This window comes from Macrosteles quadrilineatus, unplaced genomic scaffold (assembly GCF_028750875.1).
Source record: "Macrosteles quadrilineatus isolate MER2022 unplaced genomic scaffold, UCM_ALF_1.0 Scaffold_1__1_contigs__length_201487025, whole genome shotgun sequence".
NCBI classification, from domain to species: Eukaryota; Metazoa; Arthropoda; class Insecta; order Hemiptera; family Cicadellidae; genus Macrosteles; species Macrosteles quadrilineatus.
The window spans coordinates 15,045,031-15,068,057 of record NW_026542594.1 but is presented as its reverse complement, the minus strand read 5'-3'; the positions used below and the strand labels follow the sequence as shown (position 1 = coordinate 15,068,057).

The 23,027-nt window shown below is 32.6% G+C and overlaps 1 protein-coding gene across 1 annotated transcript in view; it reads left to right on the top strand.

The window, feature by feature from the left end:
• LOC128994785 (potassium channel subfamily K member 15-like) overlaps positions 1-4,706 on the top strand; it is a 28,642-nt gene extending 23,936 nt beyond the window's left edge. The window contains exons 6-7 of the mRNA XM_054419556.1: positions 3,341-3,716; positions 4,022-4,706. Of these exons, the coding sequence (XP_054275531.1) occupies positions 3,341-3,716; positions 4,022-4,090 (445 nt within the window). The 3' untranslated portion in view covers positions 4,091-4,706. The remainder of the gene's footprint in view (positions 1-3,340; positions 3,717-4,021) is intronic.
• The last annotated feature ends 18,321 nt before the right edge of the window (positions 4,707-23,027 follow it).

Genomic DNA, 23,027 nt, shown 5'->3' with positions numbered 1-23,027 from the left:
CATTGTTGGGTAGGAAGTACTTCATTTTGACAAGGTGGACATTTCCGGCCGCCATCTTGGATCCGCCATATTGGATGCAAAATATTTTTTTCAAATGTAAAGGTGGGATTGTGACCCATTATTTGGAACTAGATTTTTACCCTGATTACAATGCCGCAAACCGTTTTTAAAAATCTTGATTCATTCTAAAGTTATGAGGCCTTTTTAAAACTAAATTTTTAGCCCATTTTAACATTGTGCTTGTACAAACTAAGACCATAATCTCAAGGCTAGATAATGATAAGTATACACTACCAGTCATTGTCGACCTATTTTCACTTGGTTATGACTGATGATTTTTTTCGGCCGCCATCTTGAATCCGCCATTTTGAAATGGGATAAATTATTTTAAATATGAAGGGTGTGTTGTGACCCATCATTTTGAACTACTTTTTTAAGCTAAACTCAATGCCGCAATCCATTATTTGTTATCAAGTTTTATTTATGAAACATTGCAATATCTTTGTTAAAAATGTTAATATTTCAAAATCAAAATATGAAAATAAAAAATGGAGCATGGAATTGAGTTCAGCTTAAAAAAGTAATCCGAAATGATGGGTCACAACACCCCTTTTATATTTAAAATAATTTATAACATTTCAAAATGGCGTATCCAAGATGGCGGCCGAAAAAATACATCATTCATAACCAAGTGGAAATAGGTTGGCAATGACTGGTAGTGTATACTTATCTTTATCTAGCACTATTTTGAGATTATGGTCTTAGTTTGTACAAGCACAATGTTAAAATGGGCTAAAAATTAAGTTTTAAAAAGGCCTCATAACTTTAGAATGAATCAAGATTTTTAAAAACGGTTTACGGCATTGTAATCAGGGTAAAAATCTAGTTCGAAATAATGGGTCACAACCCCACTTTTACATTTGAAAAAAATATTTTGCATCCAATATGGCGGATCCAAGATGGCGGCCGGAAATGACCACCTTGTCAAAATGAAGTACTTACTACCCAACAATGTTTGGAAGTGGTCTGGCATTGATATTTGAAAAAATGTAGAAAAAAGTTGGGGGGGGGGACAATTAAAACTCACCCTGTATAATTAAATCCCTTTCTCTACTATCGAACCACATTTTTTTATAGGAAATACAGCTTTACGGTACGTCCAGAGTGCACGCCGATTCAGATTCAGCATCAGATTTTTGGTGCTTGGTTAATCTGAGTCAGATATTTTGTTGGTGACCACAGTAGAATCAAAACATACGCCACGGGTACTGACTCGAATAGCAAAGAAACAAGTCAGTTGTTGTTATGAAATTGTCAGATGAGAAATTAACGTGTAAAATAATAGCGTCTGAATCTGTTGTGAAGTTACAGCCAGTGAAAAATGGTATATTCATTCCGGTAAGCAGGTGCCTGCGCACCGGCTCAGAAACCGGCGGCCACTATGACCACTTCCATTTAAATGCATGTGCCATTCCTGCCGCCGAAAATCTGAATCTGAATCGGCGCGTACTCTGGACGTACCGTTAGTTTTTTCCATAGGGGCAAGCCACGAACAAATCAAAATAGAACCCACTGCGCGAATACACGGTACTGAAAAAAACTACGTGACCACCCACTCGCCAAAACAAAGATATGAGTAATAATGCTGTTTTTTATATATACATACAGTATATGCCATGGTGAGGTGCCCTGATGCAAAACACCTGTAAATAGTGTGCGATAACCTCCAAACACTGTTGCATGTGGACCTGGCTCAAGAACCACACGATAACTAAACGTAATTTAATGTTAAAAATCACACCAAAATATTTGCACTGTATTACCTTTTTTACTTATGGAAGATGATTTCCCTCAGGCGTCGTCCCTCTACGTCCACACATGCCTCCCATCTTTTCTGCATCCTTGCAGCAATCCTTCGCAACATTGAGGAATCGCAGTGATATTGTTCCTTATGCACTGCTCCAGTTCGACAATGTTGTGGGGCTTAGAAACAAAGACTTAACTCTTCAGATAACCCCACAGCCAACAGTCACAAGAGGTCAAGTCCGGGGATCGCGCGGACCATGAAACATCAGCAAACCGGGAAATCAAATGTCCCGGGAATAGTTGTTGTAAAACGGACATCGAATCATCTGATGTGTGGCATGTATCGTTTAGGCTACATTTGTTTAAATCGTTCTCAAAAAATGTGGACCAATAATCCAAAACCGGGCAACTGCGCACCAAACAGTAACTCTTTTAGGATGAAGTGGTCGTTCATGAATTTCTCTGGGATTTTCGTCAGACCAATACCGGAAATTCTACATATTAACTTTACCGAAGAGTTCAAAATGAGCCTCATCTGACATAATGAAGACTTGAAGAAGATTCTCCGATTCCACAAGCTGCAATAGTCATTTACACATGGTTTGGCATGCACAAAATCCCTCTCTTTTGTGTCATTACTATATTATAGGGATGGAAATTTCAATCTAAATACAATATTCTGCAAACGGATAATTTCGAAAATTGGAAAGCTATTGACTGTCTTCGAGCTGATCGCTTAGGACTACGCAGCACACTCACACGAACCATTTCAACGTTTCCCGGCATTCGAACAGTCCGAGGTCTCCCACTAGGTTTGATTTTGAGTGCAGAAGCCATGTTCCAGAAATTACTTACCCATCTTTGAATAGTTTTTCGGTCTGGGGTTGCACCATGACGACCGATGTTGAAGTAAACACGAAACTAACGACGAGTAAAAATTTCTGAAACTGACTCTAGAAAAAGGTCTCTATTCGATGTTGCGGTAACTATTGATGATCCATGGCAACTATACACCAATGACATCAAATAAACATTCATTTGCCGCAACAATGAACTATCCAGCTGTTATACCAGCTGATAAATAACATTTTAAAATTGTGTCCCTGTTTTTTTTTTTGTCACCCCGTATATAGGCTCATGCCACACATACTATTATTTTACTTAGATTAGTTAGCACTAGCGTTATCCCAGTAAAGCCAAGGGTGGAATTTCATAAAATAGATTATATAAAAAAAACATATATTAGACGCAATATGAGTTTATCTTGCATGATGTATTTGGTGTATTTGGAGAAATACTAAAATAGTAAGAGGAATTTGAGGCCAAAGGAGTTTTTATCAAATCAACTGCACTAGGTGGTTGCGTTTTCCAGTCAGATAATGGATGAACATATTTTAAATATTAGAAGTACTTGATACGAAGCCTTCTATACTAAAGATATTTTTTACCATGCCAAAAAAAATGTAAGCCTATGCAATGCCTTTATTTGACTGCAAAATTTAACGTTATAAAGTTCGATTTTATTTTTCTCAAGGCCGTCTCAGCATGACACACCCTCAAGAGTGCCTCTTATTTGGCGGGCCCCTGGAGAGTCTCGACGAGCCCCAACCCCGCCTCCACGCAAGACTCCTCCCCTGAGGAAGACAACTCCTCAGAGAGTTCCTCCAGTAGTGGTCCTACTGCTACTCGGGCTCTACTTCGGCCTGGGAGCGTTTGCCTTCGCTTCCTGGGAGTCGTGGAGTTTCCTGGACGGAGCTTATTTCTGCTTTGTCGCACTGAGTACCATCGGGTTCGGTGACATGGCCCCAGTGAGGCTTCAAGACGGAGCGTGGCAGACTGGGGCTTGTTGTACCTACCTGGTCCTGGGACTGGTCATCATCGCCATGTCCTTCTCACTACTACAGAATGAGGTGAGCAGGGAGGATGATGATTACACTTAATTTTGTATTTGGATGTGTTATATATACACAATTCTTGCAGGTACAGTAAGTGCCTGCAGCAAAATATTTTATTTATACATTATAAAACTTTATATTTAAACAGTCGCTATATAATAAAAATCAAAGGATATAATCTGCAAAAGAATAACGTTCAAACACAGCTTGCTTTGTGGAAAAAAGGTTTTGTTTTATTTCTGTCTCTCTAAAACTATTAGTCATATAACTACCATGAATTTCGGGTTTATATAAATCTATAATAATGTATTCGTACACAGGTGGTCACGAGGGGAAGGCACTTCGCCAGTGCCGTAGGTCTCGTCAAACGTGAAGACCTCAGTGTATGACGTCACGCCAAGGCTAACTCTGTCTAATCTGGTTGGCCATTCTTGTCAAGTCGCTTGCACAGCTGGATCATTGGGGTTTGGAAACATCGTCTTCTCCACATCTTTACTACTTCGTGGGCGTACAAGAGTAGTACAAGCTAGACCAGGTCTGATCCGTCGGAATCTCACTAATTCCATCTCTGATCACAGAAACGTATTGAAGAAATATCTAACATTTTCCCAAGTTCCTTTAAGAATTTAAAGAAGAAGGAAATTATTGCCAGCGGCGTGAAAGTTTTTTTTAATTGGTCGATTTTGAACCTAGAAGGAAAACTCAACCAAACATGGATTCAATTAGCATTTTTATACACCCCCCCTTCAAACACTGATGGGTGACTTAGTATCGTATGGTTACGTGAAGTAACCATGCTAATTTTAGAAGCATCAAAGCTTAATCACAGGTATGTCACAGCCTGTAATCCTATAAGAGAACAATATTTAAAAACATCACTATAGTTTTGTTACGTTGTGGAAAACATTATCCCATGATATTGTACAGTAACGATGGTATTTTCTTATGGATTTCCAGTTTTGTAATGTATATTGTGTATATTGGTTTATTGAATAAATAATTGTTTCGGTGTATCTTTTTGAGTTTTTGTAACCTATAGCTCAACTTATTACAAAAACCATTACTTTATATGGGTTTAGCCTACCTGTTAGCTGACTGAGAGCCTTTAAATAACGATAAAAAAATTTAATAGAAACTGTACCCTACTTTTAATATCAAATTTATGGCCTTATATACTTGATATTGTAAAATAAACCCTAAGGATGACCTAATATATTTACCTCAGGTTTAACAACAAGCAAAATCCGATTCCTAAACAAAAACATTCTATACCCTTTCACAAACGAATAAAAACATACTAGAAAACATTTGAGGTAAATATACTTATTTTTACTGTTTGCGCTCTTGGATCCTGGAATAGAACTATTCGATATCATGAGTCGGTCGGACTTATTTTTTTAATCCATGGTGTAAAGTAAAATACTTAACGGCCAACGAGTGATATGTAATAATACTTAACAAGAGTATATGATGTAATTTATCAATGGTTGAAGCTAAAAAAAATAAAATCGACCCCTATCTTGAACACACTACTTAATAACATTTGTATTTTAATAAGCTTATTTAGTTTTGCCCCCCAAATTTTTAAAGTAAATACTCGGTGTCTAGGTAAGAATTGAGCATTCTTTAAACATGAAGTGGATGTAAGTGAAAAATACACACCGTGTAGAAAAATATGTGATTTTGGAAAGTACCTTCAAATGATTTAAAATAAAATGTAACTTTAATGTGCCTTTTAAAATTTAAGGTTTGCAGAAAGTAGCAAAAGGTTAAAGCTCAGAGGGAACTGCGTTGACGTTAACGTTTGCCACTTTAATTTGTTGCCGGAAATAATTGTTTGAGGGTCGGGAAGGTTAAAGTGGGAAAATTACGTCATCTAGAGATATGAAGGTCCATGATATTACGTTTTGTAATTGGGAAAGGATGAGAATGTGCTTAATTGAGGTGTTACTAATGTGGTGCACTATTTCAAAGCCCTAGTTTTGATATAACCTGCGTTTTTTTACGTTTTAAGCATATTTGAGGAACGTTTCAAGGTAGTTTTTTTAATACACATAGGAATAAAGTATCTTTTTTTACTCGTAAGATAAACAATGTTAACTGTATATTTGTCCTTCCTGTTTTAATTGTGTTAAATAAAATAATATATCTCTTCATGAAACCTCTACTAAAAAGACTTGAATAGTAAAATACACGGAGTTTAACGTTCTATCGCAGTTTTTACAATAATTACGCTTTTTGGATCCCCTAGGTAATAAACATGATTTCTTGTGTTTAAATAAACATTATTATCATATTTTACAAAACACTATAATTCAAACTATGTACTCTTTTAGATTAAAATTTTAAATATCGTGTCTCAGACTGCACTAAATTTCTTTCTTTTCATTATCATTGAATAAAATTCCATTAAGTTAGGTAAATGAGATCAATAAGTAAGATTAATTCAAAGAATATCGTTTTCAGAATATGTTTATGCGAAGAAGCTAAAAAATTACATTGTTTGTCGTCTCCCCGACATCGTTAATTTTAAACGATTTCTACCAGACTAAAGAAAATTATCAATTCACTATGCAAACCATTAATACTGATTTAACATTCATTTATTGCATAGCTTTTTATTCTGAATCCATATAACTTTTATTGATATACAACATTTAACAAAATTATAACCATGTTAACAATTAATTAATAATAGTACAGAAAGCAGTTAATAATAATTTGCACCAAATTCTCTGTTTAATGAAGCTTTTCATAGCTTTACAAAATAACTAGTCCAAGACTGTTTTGGCTAGTACACCAACACGTTAAAAAATACAATTAAAAGCAAATTTAATTCATCATTGAGTACAAAATCGAGAGAAAAGCTTAGAACCGTAAAATGTTGAAACAATTGAAGCACAGCGGTCGAGACCGGCGGACTGTGAAAGTAATGGTAATATAATGTAAACACACTCGCTGGTGATTCGTGTAGCAGTTCAACGGTTTTCTGCGTTCTGGTAAAAACTATTACCTCAGAACGTTGTAATTCTCTTACTATTCGTATTACTGTACACGAGTTTTTATATGCACTAGCAATCATTTTTTTTATATTAAAAATAAAAGATGACAGTTACAAGCCATGGAAATGCAATTTGGATTTCACCAATTTTTCGAAATAAAATGAATGAACATATACAACCATTATTATCAGTATGAACACGATTTTTCATTATAAATCAAAAAGTGCTGCTTAAAATAGTTTGTAGAATATTTTAACCCTACGAATTGTTCATATATTTATCACGATAAAACTGTATCCAATACGATGTAAATGACAAACTAATCCGATCATCCGATCATCATCCGATCAGCAAAGCCTATATCATGGGTTATCTGTTTTCTGTTGAACTGAACTGTACCTAGCCGCTCTCTCTCCGACGCTTCTATTGTTGGATGATGCATGTTTTTTTCGTTGTAGAGTACTGTCACTTATTGCATTAATATTTCTTAACTGCTGAAAGTCATTTAAATATACTTTCCACTCATACACATGTAATAAAACTAAATTGCACCACTTAATTTCATTTAATCTTTATAGCAACTTAGCAGACGCACAGGCACATCCTATGTCTGCTAATTCCAGGACTAAATAGATAGGAACAACCTTTGACACATGTATAGTTAATTAGTTATAGTTAATTAGTTTAGTTTTGCATGAAACTCTTTTTCTTTTTTTGTATATTTGGTTGTGTAATTTCATATGTGTGACTCTTTTCTTTAAATTTAGAAGTATTTATTTATGGATGAAAATTCATAACCTGTGAACTCTGTTTACGATTAGAGGATTATTAAGCAAATAGCAGAGTACCCGTCCTTCGTACAGGGTTGGCGTATAAGCATGAAATTGTTATTGCAGCTATACTCGTATTTGCGTTTGCAATGGGAGGGGACACGGTTTAAGAAAATTTTGTTCTTTTATTTTACGGTATACTATAGTATAGCACATATCCCATAGCTATAATATGTTCTACCACTGCACCTAAACAATAGAAAAAAGAAAAGTTCTCTTTGTGTATCACATCTTTTTGTTTTCTGCTTGGTTCAAATTAACTGTTGTCATTAATTCAAAAACGTTAATAGTGCTGCACCCTGTTGGCAAACTTTATAACTTTATAATGCTATTGAATATCATAGAACCAACTTTTGTCGTTGAAACAGCTGACTAAAGTCTTTAAATCCTTTAAAATATGAATGCTCATAAGGTTAACATGGGAAACTTTAGAGCCACTGGGGCAGAGCCCTAAAGGGGTTTTGAGACAAGAATATGTCTATATGCTAATTGGGAACGTGATCTATCATCATACCAAATTTCAGCCCAATCCGACCAGTATTTAATGTGTGATTGAACTTCAAACAAACAAACAAATAAACAAACGAACAAACACACAAACTTTCGCATTTATAATATTAGTAAGATAAAATTAGGTCTAAATCTTTTTTGTTTAATACGTATACATTTGAGCAAATTTTCTATGTAGGAAATAAAGTAATTACCGTAGGTATCAATATTGATATTGATAAATAATAATGATTGTCCTAGACCCGTGGCCACTTTGCATTTTCGTTTTGATTTATCCAGAGGCTAAAAACACCATCTATCTAAATTCCTACATACAATATAGGAAAATACCGTCAGAACGATAACTCTAGTAAAGATCCGATGTTGATGAAATATAAAAAATATAAGTGATGAAATTCAGTTGCACAATACAAGTAATGTTTAAAAACTAACAGCATACCATTGCAGGCAGTGAGTTACTATTGGGGTGGCTGTGTATCTCAGTAACAAACTTACAGATAATTTATAAACCTTTTGGCTTAAGTGGATTCTCTGAGAATCTCCAGGTTGAATTTGAAAGCGCAGTGCTGTCTAGTCTTTTAATGGTGGTAATAAGCATGTATCACTCTCCTAGTGGTAATGTATGTAGATTTTTGAATTACTTGAACTTTGTCTAAGTTACCTTATAAGCTTTGTAGTGTTTATAACTAATCATAATATAAATTTTCTTGGCTCTGACAACCACACTTCTGACGTTGTAAATACGATACCAACTGTTATATATTTCCTTCAATCATCAAATCAACTAGGGGTCCTGAATCTTTGGAAAATTTTCTAACCAATTTGGACGGATGGAACTACGTGGCTGCGGTAAGTGTGGACATGATTGTGGATCTTAAGCATGTTCTGCTTTCGGTGACTGCTCCGAATGTTGATTAACATCAACATTCGTGCCATCAAAAGTGGTATCCTTCAGAGTCTTCAGTGAGGAGGCAGAATTTAAACATATGCAATATCTAGAACTGAATGCACATTTATGGTTTGATGAAATCAAAGCATTGACGGCAAGCAAAGATGTGTATGGCACGACACCTATACTAGCCCATTTGGTCAATGTATGCTTTTTAGTAGGTAATATTCATGCTCCATTGAAAAAGTCTTTAGAGCTGTACCTCTTAATAAAAAAGGGTCCCGTGACAATGTTACCAGTCATCGTCCAATAAAGTTGATTCCTGTGTTTTTGAACTGTGTTTAGCTATTATGTTTGCTCAATTGTACGACCACCTTGAAGCACATGACTTCTGGTGACTGGTTAATTTGGCTTCAGGAAAGCCAAATCCACCATATTGGCTGTTGATTTTATTGTACAATTAATTGTTGATGCGTTCCAGTCTAAGAAACCAACTTCCGTAATACTTTGTGACCTCTCTCGAGCATGTCACATAAAATTTTGCTCATGAAATAGGAAAAACATAGAAAACACTAGTTCTAGGGTTTATTTTCCCTACAGTTACCTAACAATGTACATGTTCTCTCACTGATTTGAGAAAGCAAAGTGACCAATTCGCTCATCAGTGAGACAATGTCAACATTGTATCACTCTAATTACTTTGTCTCACTCCAGATTTGTAACGTGAAGGCACGAAATAGTGAGCGCGTAACATGCAGACAAGGTCGTATGCGCGCGAAATACGCTGGCAGCACTGGCTGTAAATCAGCTGGTCAGCTGTTGTAATGTGTTGTATTAGTCACGGCATTGTCTTATTAAAAGTCCACTTCTGTGTAAAAATATGTTAAGTTTCTTTACCAATTTATTTGTTTTATGGTAACTGTAGGAAAAATATAATGTGCAACTCCACTCGAGAAACCCTTCCGCACTCGCCTACGGCTCGTGAGTAAGGATTTCTCTCGAGTGAGTCAATTGCTCCCTTTGCTCACTAGTTGCACGAATATCTATTCTCTACATATTTATAAATTATTTTCTACTTTTCAGTGCGTTAAAAACGTGGAATTTTCAAAAGTATTTTTATTTATAAATTATTTTCTACTTTTTAGCCTTAAATGTGTAAATATGTTAAATCTATTTTATATGGCCTGTAAATACACAAACAAAACCTTTACATCTGTAATCAGATGTTTTATCTTTACTTTGAAATAATTAGAATCTCTCGGGAGCAGAACTTATACCTCTTAACCTCTGCTCTTCGAACTGTCAAATTTAAGTATTTACATCTGACTTCAACTGATATATTTACATTCTTCCAAAATTTAAACATGGAAAATTTGAAAGTAAGGCCTGCGATGTAACTTAGTGTTTTGTCTCGTACATCTTAAGAACGTATACTTTGTGTATCAGCCTCATTAAGAAACTCCATAATCATTTTTTAAAAACTTTAAAATATGTTTTCCTTATAAACTACATAAAGTTTACAATTTAATGCCATGCTATTTCTACAATGATAAAACAAGGAAAATTCCAAATGTATCAACAGGCATTACAATAAAATCTGTGACAGAAGTGAGAAGAACAACTGTAAACTCATAATTATAATATTTGTAATACCACGAAAACAAGAAATGGAAGTTAACCATAATGAAAGTAGGATTTACTGATGAGGATTGAGAGAACTGATCAAACAAGAGTGAATAGCGGTGATCAACGTGAGCCGAAAACTCTGCCTCTGATGATCGTGAAGATGTTCCGTTAATCACTCTAGCTTACAGCGATCAATGTTTATTACATTCACTTTATCTCAACATAAACAAACATTATCTTATTTAATTTAGCTACTTAAATATATTAAGTCAACTTTCAATTTTGGGATCACACTTCACTCATACTTAAGGCAGTCTCAGACAGTTAGTTTTTGTGTTTATTTTATTTTGTACACACTACTATGCCATTTTAATTGATACAAAATAATATTCACTTTGATGTCTCAAAACCGTGCCACACCACACTAGACAGTAAGGTTCTTTCGACGAAGTGATGTTTCACCAAACATAACCTAAAAATATCATAACATAAGCAATCGTTTACTACAACAATGAGGTCTCTAGCTTGTATAACAGCTGACTTATTACAAAACAGAAACCGTCAGGTTTTTTTGCACACCCTTTATTTCTCAGCTGTAGAGTTTGTCCCCTCACAGAACTATCAGCATTTATAACATAAATGTTATAAATTTATTAATGTTATTAATGTTATGAATTCCCTTTCCGAAATATCTGAATATTATAAATTTTGTGATTTAAATATTAAGCCCCAGAAACATTTAACTGCATCCAAATCAAAATTATAATTATGTTATAATTTAGTCACGTTATATCATGAGTATGCTAGTTAAAGCCTTAATTTATCATCCTCATAACTCCTAAACACACCTTGTTATTAACATACATTTGATGATATATTTATTTGTTAACTTTTAAACTTAAGTAAAAAAGCCTATATTATTAAGTTTATAATTATGTCATTGTTACTAAGCTAAATTATTTATCTAAAACCAAATTACTTGGTTATATTAGGCATGCAATATCATATTTAACTTATATTAATTTAAAATACGACACTATGTATTTTGTCGAAGACTATACGTGAGAATTACAGTTTATTACTATTAAGTGTGTTTCCAATCATTAAATTACCGATTCCAATTAACTATTTGAAATTCATTGCAAGCAAACTTTTTAAAAGAAAAATAATAAGTTGACATATCACCCTAAGGTATAGCTTTGTTCCCATTTTTTCAGCCGAAGTAAAATGTCAAGAAACATAGTTTGTATTATGCATGATTTTAAAAATATTGCAGCGATGGGTATAAACAGGAACTGTGTTGTTTTCAATACAAACTTGTTCTCATTACTCTTTGGTGTTAAAAGTAATAACGTAGTTTTAAAATATAATTTAATTTAACTACGTCTCCTATTATCACCCCCCCCCCCCATATTTCCACGAAGGCAATCCGAGAAATCTTATTAAACGTGTTTTCCCGTTAGCCGCCAGCTTCTTTTGGTTGATTGAGAAAAGTTTACCTGAACTGATTTCATTTTACTTATTGCTGGAGTCGTGCATGAAGAAGTAATGTTATGCAAATATTCTTGCACACCAATGTGTAAGTATTGTGATATAATTTATTAGGTTCTGATATCAGGAACATAATTAAAAAAACTATTGCTCTCGGAAATAAATGAATAAAAACTAGAATTTGAAGACATATTGAACATCTCTAGATAATATTATTCAGAGGAAACTAATTGTGTACATTCATTAAGTAAGTGTGCACTTGAATCAATCAAGGTATATCAATCAACTCTATGTTTCTTTACAAAACATTAATAGCTATTACGAAACAAGCATTATCAATTACCGTTTATCAATTATTGTAAAACGTATATTCTGATTAAGTAATTTAATCGCATGTCAAATTATCTATATTAATTAGTTCTATGTAAGAATGATTGAATCTAAAATCAAACTAAGATAAAAATGTATAAGAATACACATGCACCGCATGAAGCAATATCTACATTATGAATTCATACTCAACATGTCAAGTTTCAATTTCCCAGTACTCTATTTTCAAAGAATCTCATGCCCGTACAAATTTAACACTTGTGTTTATTCTCTGATTCAAAAACGCATCACAGGGAAATAATTAATATACAGTATAATAATAATAATATACCAAACATTAAAATTGTGCATGACCAATTTTTTTAATTTAAGTTTGAAACAAATTGTGTTTCTTATACTCGTAATTACGCCATACTTAACTGTTAAAGAATTTAGAAATGTTTATAGTTATATTATAATGTCTGCAGGCCATTGCATTACATCCATAATCATAATTATAATTCTTACAGCAAATCAAATTTATTTTTACATTCTAGTTTAGTTGTAAAGTTGGCACTTTTGTAAATGTATAGTACACACTGCATGCCGAGGGCAGATAATGTAAGAGAAGAGGCTTGCACAAAAAACGTACACAAAAATATTACGCTTTAATAGATTGCTATTGCATGTCACAACACACTATTTAAAGACATTTAAAGACTGGTTATAATATTATTAGTTAATAATGTGTAGGTATTTCACATAATTTACAAAAAATATTAGTTAAGATCAAAAATGATCTTAATAATAATCAAATTTTTTTTATCATTAGTGTATGTGATTATGTTGTATATTTGCTACGAATATGTAAACTAAATTAGGTTCAATATTAGGTTTTATCTAGTTATTTATGGGAGTACTTAAAGTGTTTTTAGCGTCGAATCATTCATAAAACACATTTAACCGTCGTTTTGTTAAATAATGTAAAAATACATTTTGACCAAACGTTACAAAAATGTAACAAAAGTCAATATAAACAAAACGAGATTGATATAATATATTTTTATTATAGTTATTACTTGTAAGCAATGTTATGTTATGCATCTATTATGTTATAACGGATGCTTTGATGACTAACTTTAACATTAAAACTAAGAATATTGTTGTATTTTAGCTATTTTACTCAGTGACAACCCGACAAAATATCCTAACATGTATATTCTAAACCCAACGATTAATCCAACCTTGCATAATACATGATCTCATCTCGAGTAATTTTCTCGCTTTACCCTTCTCAGAGGGTCAGACAAAACTTCCGGTTATATATTTTGGTAACACACAATTTATCTTACTAGCACTTTATGTAGGGGCACACTAAATTATTTCTACTGATCTATTTTACAGCGGCTTCATACTATCACCACGGTCAATTCTTAAAAAATCTTTATCCGCATTATAAATCCTTTACTTTGGCATTCATTTTGAATTGTTTGGCTCAATTTACCTTCTGATTTAATAATTCTTTAGATAGAAGTTTCCGCGTGGTTTTATAAATATGTACTAGTAGGACGTCCAGTAGTCGAAAACTCAACCAAAAATATGTAATGTAGAGACTTCTCTATTTTCACTCCACACTGTAAATAAAACATGAAAAGGAATTTATTCCATTTGTTTGGATTTTATGTTTATATTTCGTTATTATTTTATCATCAACATGGCAACCCATAAGGCTAATGCAATTGTTTATTTTTAGCGAATTTCCCATATACGGAATAAGCTATTACCGTAGTACTCATGGTAAGACCTGGACCCGGGACCGAATTTTTTTTCCTTTTGAGGTCCCTAGAGGTCAAAAACACCATCCGTTCAAATTCATATATATATATATATATATATATATATATATATTTATATTTTTTTCTTGCATTTTTAGGTCTACTAATATAATAAAATTAAAACATATATAACAAAGTACCCTTTTAGTAATTATTTTATTTATATTTATATATATATATATATTTATTTATATATATATATGTGTGTGTGTCCGTTAGCGCGATAACTCAAGCAAAAATGATCCGATTTTGATGAAATTTGGTACAAACGTGTAAACCTACGTTTACTCGAACGAGTTCGCGAACCAGCATGATCGGACCATGGGAACGGGGGTTTATGGGGGCTTTTATGGGGTAAAAATGGGTTTTTCCCATTTTTGATCCAAAAAACATAAAATTTTGCAATTTCTTTCCAAAAAGTTTTGTAGAGCTTAAAAAAACAAATAATTTAGTATATTGAAGCGTTATAATGCGCCTAATGGTTACGGAGAAAATTCCAAAAAATTGTAAGTTTAAAATTCTCATGTTATTCTTATGGAGAATAAGTAAACTGTTGTAGTTTGCTTGTTTATTAACATATTTTGCCCAAATTTGGAAAATGTTTTTATTTCTTACAAACTATTAACATTTTACATATAAAAACACTTTTACCCTCCCTGTTGCAGCAAACCTAAGTATGTATTAAACTGATTCTATTTTAATAGGGAATAAATGTGATATTTTTAAGGAGACATTTTAGTGTAAATCCAATCAGGCAAATGGAAATTCGCTTAGTCTGCAGGTTTGCTGTGGCGGGGGTATTTTATTCTTTTTTCGTTCTTATTGTTGAGCCTATCTTAATTTATAAAGGGATTCTGCACACCAACAGGAAAATATCTTTCTACCAACATAAGTAGATTCTCCCTTCAATGAACAAGACCTGAGAAAAAAGGTTTTAAAGAATCATGCTTGCCTATAATAATATATAGATTATTCCTTACTACGTTTAAATCAACTCATTATGAATATTTCTTGATATACATAAATTACATAAGGAATTACCGATATCCTAAAAACTGTATCCTTTAAAAATGAGTGATTATTGTTAAATACCTTTCATTGAAACACTAGTTGATTTTAAAATAATTGTGTTTGTATACTTGTTGAAATAGAATAAACCTGAGGTCATAAAATGAAATTTGTGTTTATTTGCATCGTTCGTCAACTGTAGCCCGATCGTTGTGAAGTTTGTAAAGAAGAAACTTCAAAACAACGTTTGTCAAAGCAAATCATCTAAGGCATCTGGTTTGGCGCTTAAATAAATATGAATAGAATGACGTTGAAGTGAGGTTTTGTAAATGTGCAGTGCTGTATAAGTGCAGCTCCGTTGCATTACAATACTTAGTTCTTTTACTCATATAAAAAGAAAGAAGATGTCTTACGGGATTCGAGTTTCTTTAGCAAAGGTAAACGGCTCTTGTTAAAGAAAAATAATTTGTCCATGTGGTACTGTAAAACACGGTAAATTCATGGTGCGGCAAAACCTATCTATTTTCTGCCCCACACTGTTCAGCGACAGGTAGTCTATAGTGCGTTCAAACAGCCGTGGCACCTGACGGATTAGGAGAGCTCATGGAAACCCTTGGGGCCTCCTAATCCCTCAGGTGCCACGGCTGTTTGAACGTACTATAAGGCAAGGATTTATTTACTTCCACCATGGTCTAAGGATGGTGGGGTTAGGCTCACTATAAAGCCTACACAATGCCATCATTTGTAGGCATAGAGCAGTGGACGCCTGGGCTACGTGCGTTTGTTAAACTCGAGTAGTTTTTTTAAAGTCATGATTTGGTCATTACAACTCAGCGGCAGTTCTGTGAATTTGTTCAATTAGGGAGACATGGAGAGGCTCCGTCGCGATTATCTGTATGGACAATAACCAAAAGTAAACAGATTAATTCAATTTATCTGTAGGTATGAAAATTAAGTCTGGTTTTGTTAGTATTTTCACAGCCACATTAGTGCTATGATGCCTTCGGTTTGGGTACAGAAAAATGACATCAGTCGTCACAAGCCACCTTGAATCGTCTCAACCTCTTATGAAGTTACGTTAGAAGAAATTTATCTTCTTTTCGTACCATCATTTGCTACAAGGAACAGCAGAGATTTCTCTTCATCATTAAGAAGTTTATGGGAGTTTGGAAGTATTCACAATTAAAGTTTTATTTAGTCCAGGGTTGTTTTGTTTGTCGACAATTATTTTAGTTTTTCCTTAAAGCTTTGACTGTTTTCAACTTTGAACATGTGCCTTTTGCAAACTTGGACAGGTTCGTCAAACCTCAAAAAATATATCATAAGAAGGTCTTATATTGTATGGATGTACTGTGGGATTATCTATATTTTATTATTTATTAGAGTTACAGCTTAAGTAATTTTATTGTGTAGTCCAGTATTCATTTTGAATTAATTGTGTCAATATGGTAAAATTTCAACCAGTCATGCTGATGTAGTTTGGTTTTCACATTCAAGAGTTTTCTAATTTAAGTTTCAATGTCAATTTAACGTATTAAAATCAAAACCTTGCCAACTAAATGTTTATGTTAACTTACTCAACTGTGAATAAGGCATAGCTTATGTTATTTTATTCAGGATTTTATGTCACTTAATGTTTCTAATAGCCTATGTTAGTTTAAAGGTACGAAGACCTGTTGTCTGTTGTAAGTAGCCTACTTTGGCAAGATTTTACTCAGTTTTTTTGATGGATCAGTATTAATCAATAATCAGGTTGTCTAGAGCAAAATTTAGTTTTAATTTCGATTCGCTGAAGGATCAGAATTCATAGACTCACCTTTGAGAAACCTTTTTGGTTTCTATTTTGGTTTCTACCTTTATGGCCTAGGCCTAGTATTAATTTTAACGTTACCAATTGTTGTCCTTTTGTTAAGATATATTCAACTATTTAAAGTATTGTTGTAGCCTATTGCATGTAGGCTTATGCTATCGAAGTGACCTATGAAGCAAGGAAATAAGTAAAGTGCTGGAGAGACACTACAATCTTGCTGTGATAAACTATAGTTGGTAAGTGGGCTAGCCTTGCCCTTCGACACTACAATCTTGCTGTGATAAACTATAGTTAGTGGGTCTAGCCTTGTCAACATTAAATTCGAGTGATAAACACTTAAATCAAATTCATAAACGTTTACCAAGCCTTGTTATGTAAATTATTGTGCTTTTGAATGTATACTGCATTTGCAAAATCTCTACCAACTAGGGAACTGTACAGGGTTTTGGTGCTGGTGCAGTCATGGGTGAATCTACACAGATAGTAGCTGGCAACCTAACTTGTGAGATCTGGGACCTACTACGGATGGGGCGACCACACTCGAACGCCATCCCACCAATTTGCCTGATGTCTCTGTCTACCGCAACTGCCACCGAACGACAATGCTTGGCCTAGTAAGTGATGCGGATGTCTACTGCAGCGACAAACCCAATAATTGATAGAATAATAACCAGGGAAGCTTCAAATTGTTTTAAGCCTACATTGACACTTAACATGGAAATGTTTGTAACTTCGTTCAATTCAATTAATAAGAGAAGGACTCGATCCACTGACCTAGATGAAGAGTGTTTAGGTTAGGTTAAGCCAGATTTTGTCACGTATAATTTAATAGTTATTCCAACCATTATATTAAATTCGTTGTTATTTATGTGTTTCTGTTGTTAAGGGTGGCAACCTAACTTAAATGTTTTCATATCTTAACACTTTTGTAATTTTGTCATATCTTAATTTTTTTATATCCTAAATTTGAAATGTTGTCAATTCAACGAAACATGTAGTTTTCTCTTTATAGTTTAATTACATTTTGTTGCAGCCTATTTGTACAACCTATTTTGTCTTTTGGGGTTTTTGGAAATAACTTGGATTTCATAAGAGCAAAGTTAAATTTTGCTCTAAGTTGAATTCTTTTATTTTTATTGTCACGTAGGTTACATCTTGCCACTTCTAGATGGTTCGAGTTGAAGCTCAAATTTCTTTTTGTCAGCTTATTTGATAATAAAAGCTTGCCTATTTTAAACTCTGCTTACTTAAAAAATTTACTTATTTGGATTGAAATCTGGATTACTTGTTGCTGAATTACAATTTTTTGTTAAAATTAGTTTTCTCACCAATTAACAAGTGTTTATCTTTGTCTAATTTTGGCCTAATAATATAAGCCTTAAGTGAACATTTATGTCACCATTCACTAGATTTTACGTCGAGTCTATGAAGTTAAAGATAAATCTGTCTTGAGCTCAATCTAGGCCTCTAGGCTTAGTAAGAACTGTCCAATTTTCTTGTAACACATACACAAGTTCAAGAGGGTTTTAAGAGTGTCCCCCTTTTTTATTGTGGGCATTCCCAAATTCTCCCGAGTCTTTTTACAATATATAAAATCGCAATGCATCATGCTGAGGCCCTCTCATCCTCGCTGGTGGAGGTCTGCATACAACAAACAGCCAATGAGGCGACGCCCTCTAAGACTCAGCGAGTATTTGTTCAAATATCACCTACGACCCAAACCAATTGAAGCTGACCAGACACTGGCGCCTTATACAGTAGTTGTAGTAAAAGCGTAAATACTTCTCATGTAAAGGTAACCTTGCAAAACGACTTGTGACTTGTTTTGATTTTGCAAATTACAAACAAGTAGCTGTTTAACAAGTGATTCATTCATTTTGTCTATTAAAATTTTTTAGTGTACATTATACTACCAATATCTCAAAATAATAGCAGGAATGCTAAAACAATCCAAACAAATTAAATATCTTTGCAATTAAATAAACGCTACATAACTTAGATACATGATTATAATCGAATTTTACAGCAGCTTACTTTTACTCCCTAGGGGGAAAGGTTTTTATTCCCAAAGGAGTACAACTGCTACTTTAGACCCGTAACACATGCTTTAAAAACGACTGTTTTTTGCTGCAGTGTGACGAAAAACAGATGAAATATATTTCGTTAAATCTATTATAACCGATGACCACATATATTAAAAGTATAACAAATTAACGCAATTTCCTAGCGTATGAGCCTAATTTATGGCCCTCATAACACAATCACACATTTTGCTAATCCGTTAATACATAGCAACATTATATCATTTGTTTAATATGGCTATTGTACATGTACAAAGATATGTTTGAAAATCAGCAATTATTAAGGTATACAATATATTCTGCAGGATCGTATTCTAAACTATTAAATTACCTTTTGTATATATAAAAACAAAATTGTAATTCTGAAATAAACACTTCATTGATTTACATTGCGTTTATCCAGGCATCTATTTATCTAATGTACTATTTATTATTTATTATCTAAGTGATTGCTTGAACAATGTTATTTTATTTTAGAGTTATTTTTCAACTTAGAAAAATAAGTCGTCCTTTTATACAAAAGAAAGTAAATTAGTTTAAAACATATTTAGCTGTTTAAATTGTTGTTTTTTTCACGTTGCTAACAATATCCACAGGTTGTAATTAAAACTCAAATACATTTGAACAAAAGACCTCGTCTTGTAGACACACAATACACCATCTTGTCTCAACACGCACAGCTTCTCTCTGCGGGGAAATCTTTGGAGTAAGGTGGCTCAAAGTATCACAACCTAATTAGGAGTTTTGTATCGAATTCTGTGTATATAAAGGTCCTTTTTAATCTAGTAATCTCCGTTAAATCCGTTAGAAAATTGTGTTTTAGCGAATTTCCCTATAGGGAAGTAGCTATTACCGTAGGTCTCATGGTAAGACCTAAGCCCGGGACAGATTTACTTTTTCATTTTGATGTCCCCAGAGGCCAAAAACACCATTCGTTCAAATTGTTATATATCTATGTATATATATATATATATATATATATATATATATGTATACAGTATATATATATATATGTGTCCATCCGCACGATAACTTGAGTAATTTTTGTCCGATTTTGATCAAATTTGGTTTGAAGGTGTAAGGCGGGATAAACTTGAATGAGTTCGCGAACCAGCATGATCGGACTATGGGAACGGGGGTTTATGGGAGGTTTTATGGGGTAAAAATAGGTTTTTCCCATTTTTGACCCTAAAAACACAAAATTTCACAATTTCTTTTTAAACCAATTTGTAGAGCTTAAAAAAAACAAATAATTTAGTATATTGAAGCATTATTATGCGCCTAATTGTTAAGGAGAAAATTCAAAAAATGGTAATTTTAAAATTCCCATGTTATTCTTATCGAGAATAAGTCAACTGTTGTAGTTTGCTTGTTTATGAACATATTTTGATAAAAGTTGGAAAATACTTTAATTTCTTACTAAACCACAGTACCTTTTAATATTCTACATAAAAAAAACTTTTTACCCTCCCTGTTGCAGCAAACCTAAGTACTCATTAAACTAATTCTGTTTAAATAGGGAATATATGTGATATTTTTAAGGAGACATTTTAGTTTAAATCCAATCAGGAAAAAGGAAATTCGCTAAGTCGGCAGGTTTGCTGCGGCTGGGGTATTATATTAATTAAAATATTAGTCACATTCTTTCTAATAAACAAACAAATTTGGCTATTCTCTAACGTCAATCATATAAGAATATATAATATTTATTTAAAATTTGTATTACTAGTTTTGGAATGTTTGCTTAAAAAACTTTGAGAAATACTAATAACGTTTAGATACAAATGAAAAAAAAATAACTTCAGTATTTTTAGTGCTTATAAAGATCCTAAATTTAAGTCCCATTCTAATCGTTCGATTACACAAAAAAAAAAACAACATTGTCAGAAATAGTATTTAATATAATAAAGTATATAAATATCCGATCAATAAGATTTGTGTTACATTTTAGGTCCTTTGTTAGCCTTACGTCCTATTTTTCTCTAAACAGGAATTGTATTTGAATTTGTCAAGATGGGCCATTAATTTATCTTGTCATATTATTCATGTCATATTATTGGTTAGCAAATATTATATTTTAATCACCTTGTATTTATTATACTTGTAACTCCTACGTGCGAACAGGAAAATCTTTTCCTAGCAAGTTAGTATTTTATTACCATGTATAGAATAAGTTGTAGCTAAGATTTAAATTGTAATTGTGTATCTAAGTGTGTAACTTAGTATGTGTCTAAGTATGTATTTTATTATCTAATACATGCTAAGAAATAGTTTTATGTTTCAATCAAATTTGAAATATATTTTTTGGAAATAAAAAATACTTTGACATATTAAAACCTTCAACTGATTTATAATTTGATTTGTTCAAAGACTTGAGATATAGATTCTTAAGTTAATCACAATAGTCAGGTTTGCCCAAGATCTAATACTTTGAGTACAACTATTATTTATTGAGATAAACTAACTTATTTATTACATATAATATATTGTAAAAATTATTATTTTGGGCAAATATTTATTAGTTATAACATGAAGACAAGCCAAAACAACACACAACGATAACCAAGAACATGCTTGTATTTTGCATGTGTCCCAAAACACAGACAATAAGAAAAAACATTGTACTTAACATTGTACATAATACTTAAAGGAGTATTTAAAATTAAATGCAATAAAATAAATGCATTAGTAAATATAATTGCAGACAAACTAGTTTTAAATATCAGCTTTGTATTGGTGTATTTTTTTATAATCAATTATTGTAATACACTTATTAAAAAGAACAATGATCCACAGTTTTTTTTTCAAAATATGTAGATTTTTCTCTCTGATATTATGATTGTAAATTACAATGGTCATATTTGGGTTTAATTGCCATTTAAGAAAATATATGTAAACTTCAGAATTTAGAAAGATCTCTCTAAAGCCAAGTAAGGTGATAATGACATTGACATAGCTCCAGTTCATCTTATATAAACTCCACTTAGCAAAATATCAATTGATGTGAATTGATAACTGAGTCTTAATTTTCCTAAATTAATATAATGTTTTTTAGGTATACGATATCCTCCAATCTTTGTTCAATAGAAAAGTCCTTAATATCTACTGGAATTACACCAATAATTTTATTTGCATGAACGTATTTTATACAGTTTGAATAACCTAAACCTACAAGATTGGTATAGTATTATTATTTTCTATAGTCAAACTCCTTTTAAAAGTTTATGTATCGATGGTAACTTATTAGAAATCCCACCAAAGAATAAAACGATTAGACTATAATTTAAGATAGTATTTTTTTTTTTTTAACAAACAAATCTAACTTCTTCAATCTGACGGTACATTTATAAAAAAGTATCAAAAAAAGTATAAAATAGTATCAATGTTTTATATTCATTATACCATCTTAATACATATCTACTCAGAGAGGTAAATATGTTGTAACCTGAATATTTTTTTATAACAGTATGGATTTAAAAAAGTTTAGGTGCATAAAAGTTTTTTTAGCTACTATAAGCATGTAAAAATAACCAAATGTGTTTTACGAATAAAATCATTCCATGTAAAGACAGGAAATTTATGGCTAAGTTTAGCCTATATTCTCTGTGTTTAGTTGTTGCAGGAAATAAGTGTTGGAGACGGTAATCATTATTAAACATTTGAAATAGAGATTTTAATGCTAACATAACTGTAATGAGATTTCTTGTATAGTAAAATAATCAACATTTTATGGCCTACATTTATCTTTGTACTTTTTAGCTTGTATTTTGCATCGTTATATTTTGCATTGTAATCGAAACCACGAAATGTATAACACCAATATTTCATTTTTATTTTGTAAAAGATCCAAGTGACCATGGTTGTTTTAACATAGGTTTCAACCGATTAACAGACAGGGACCATTCAAATCAGAGCGAATTGCATCTATGATACTA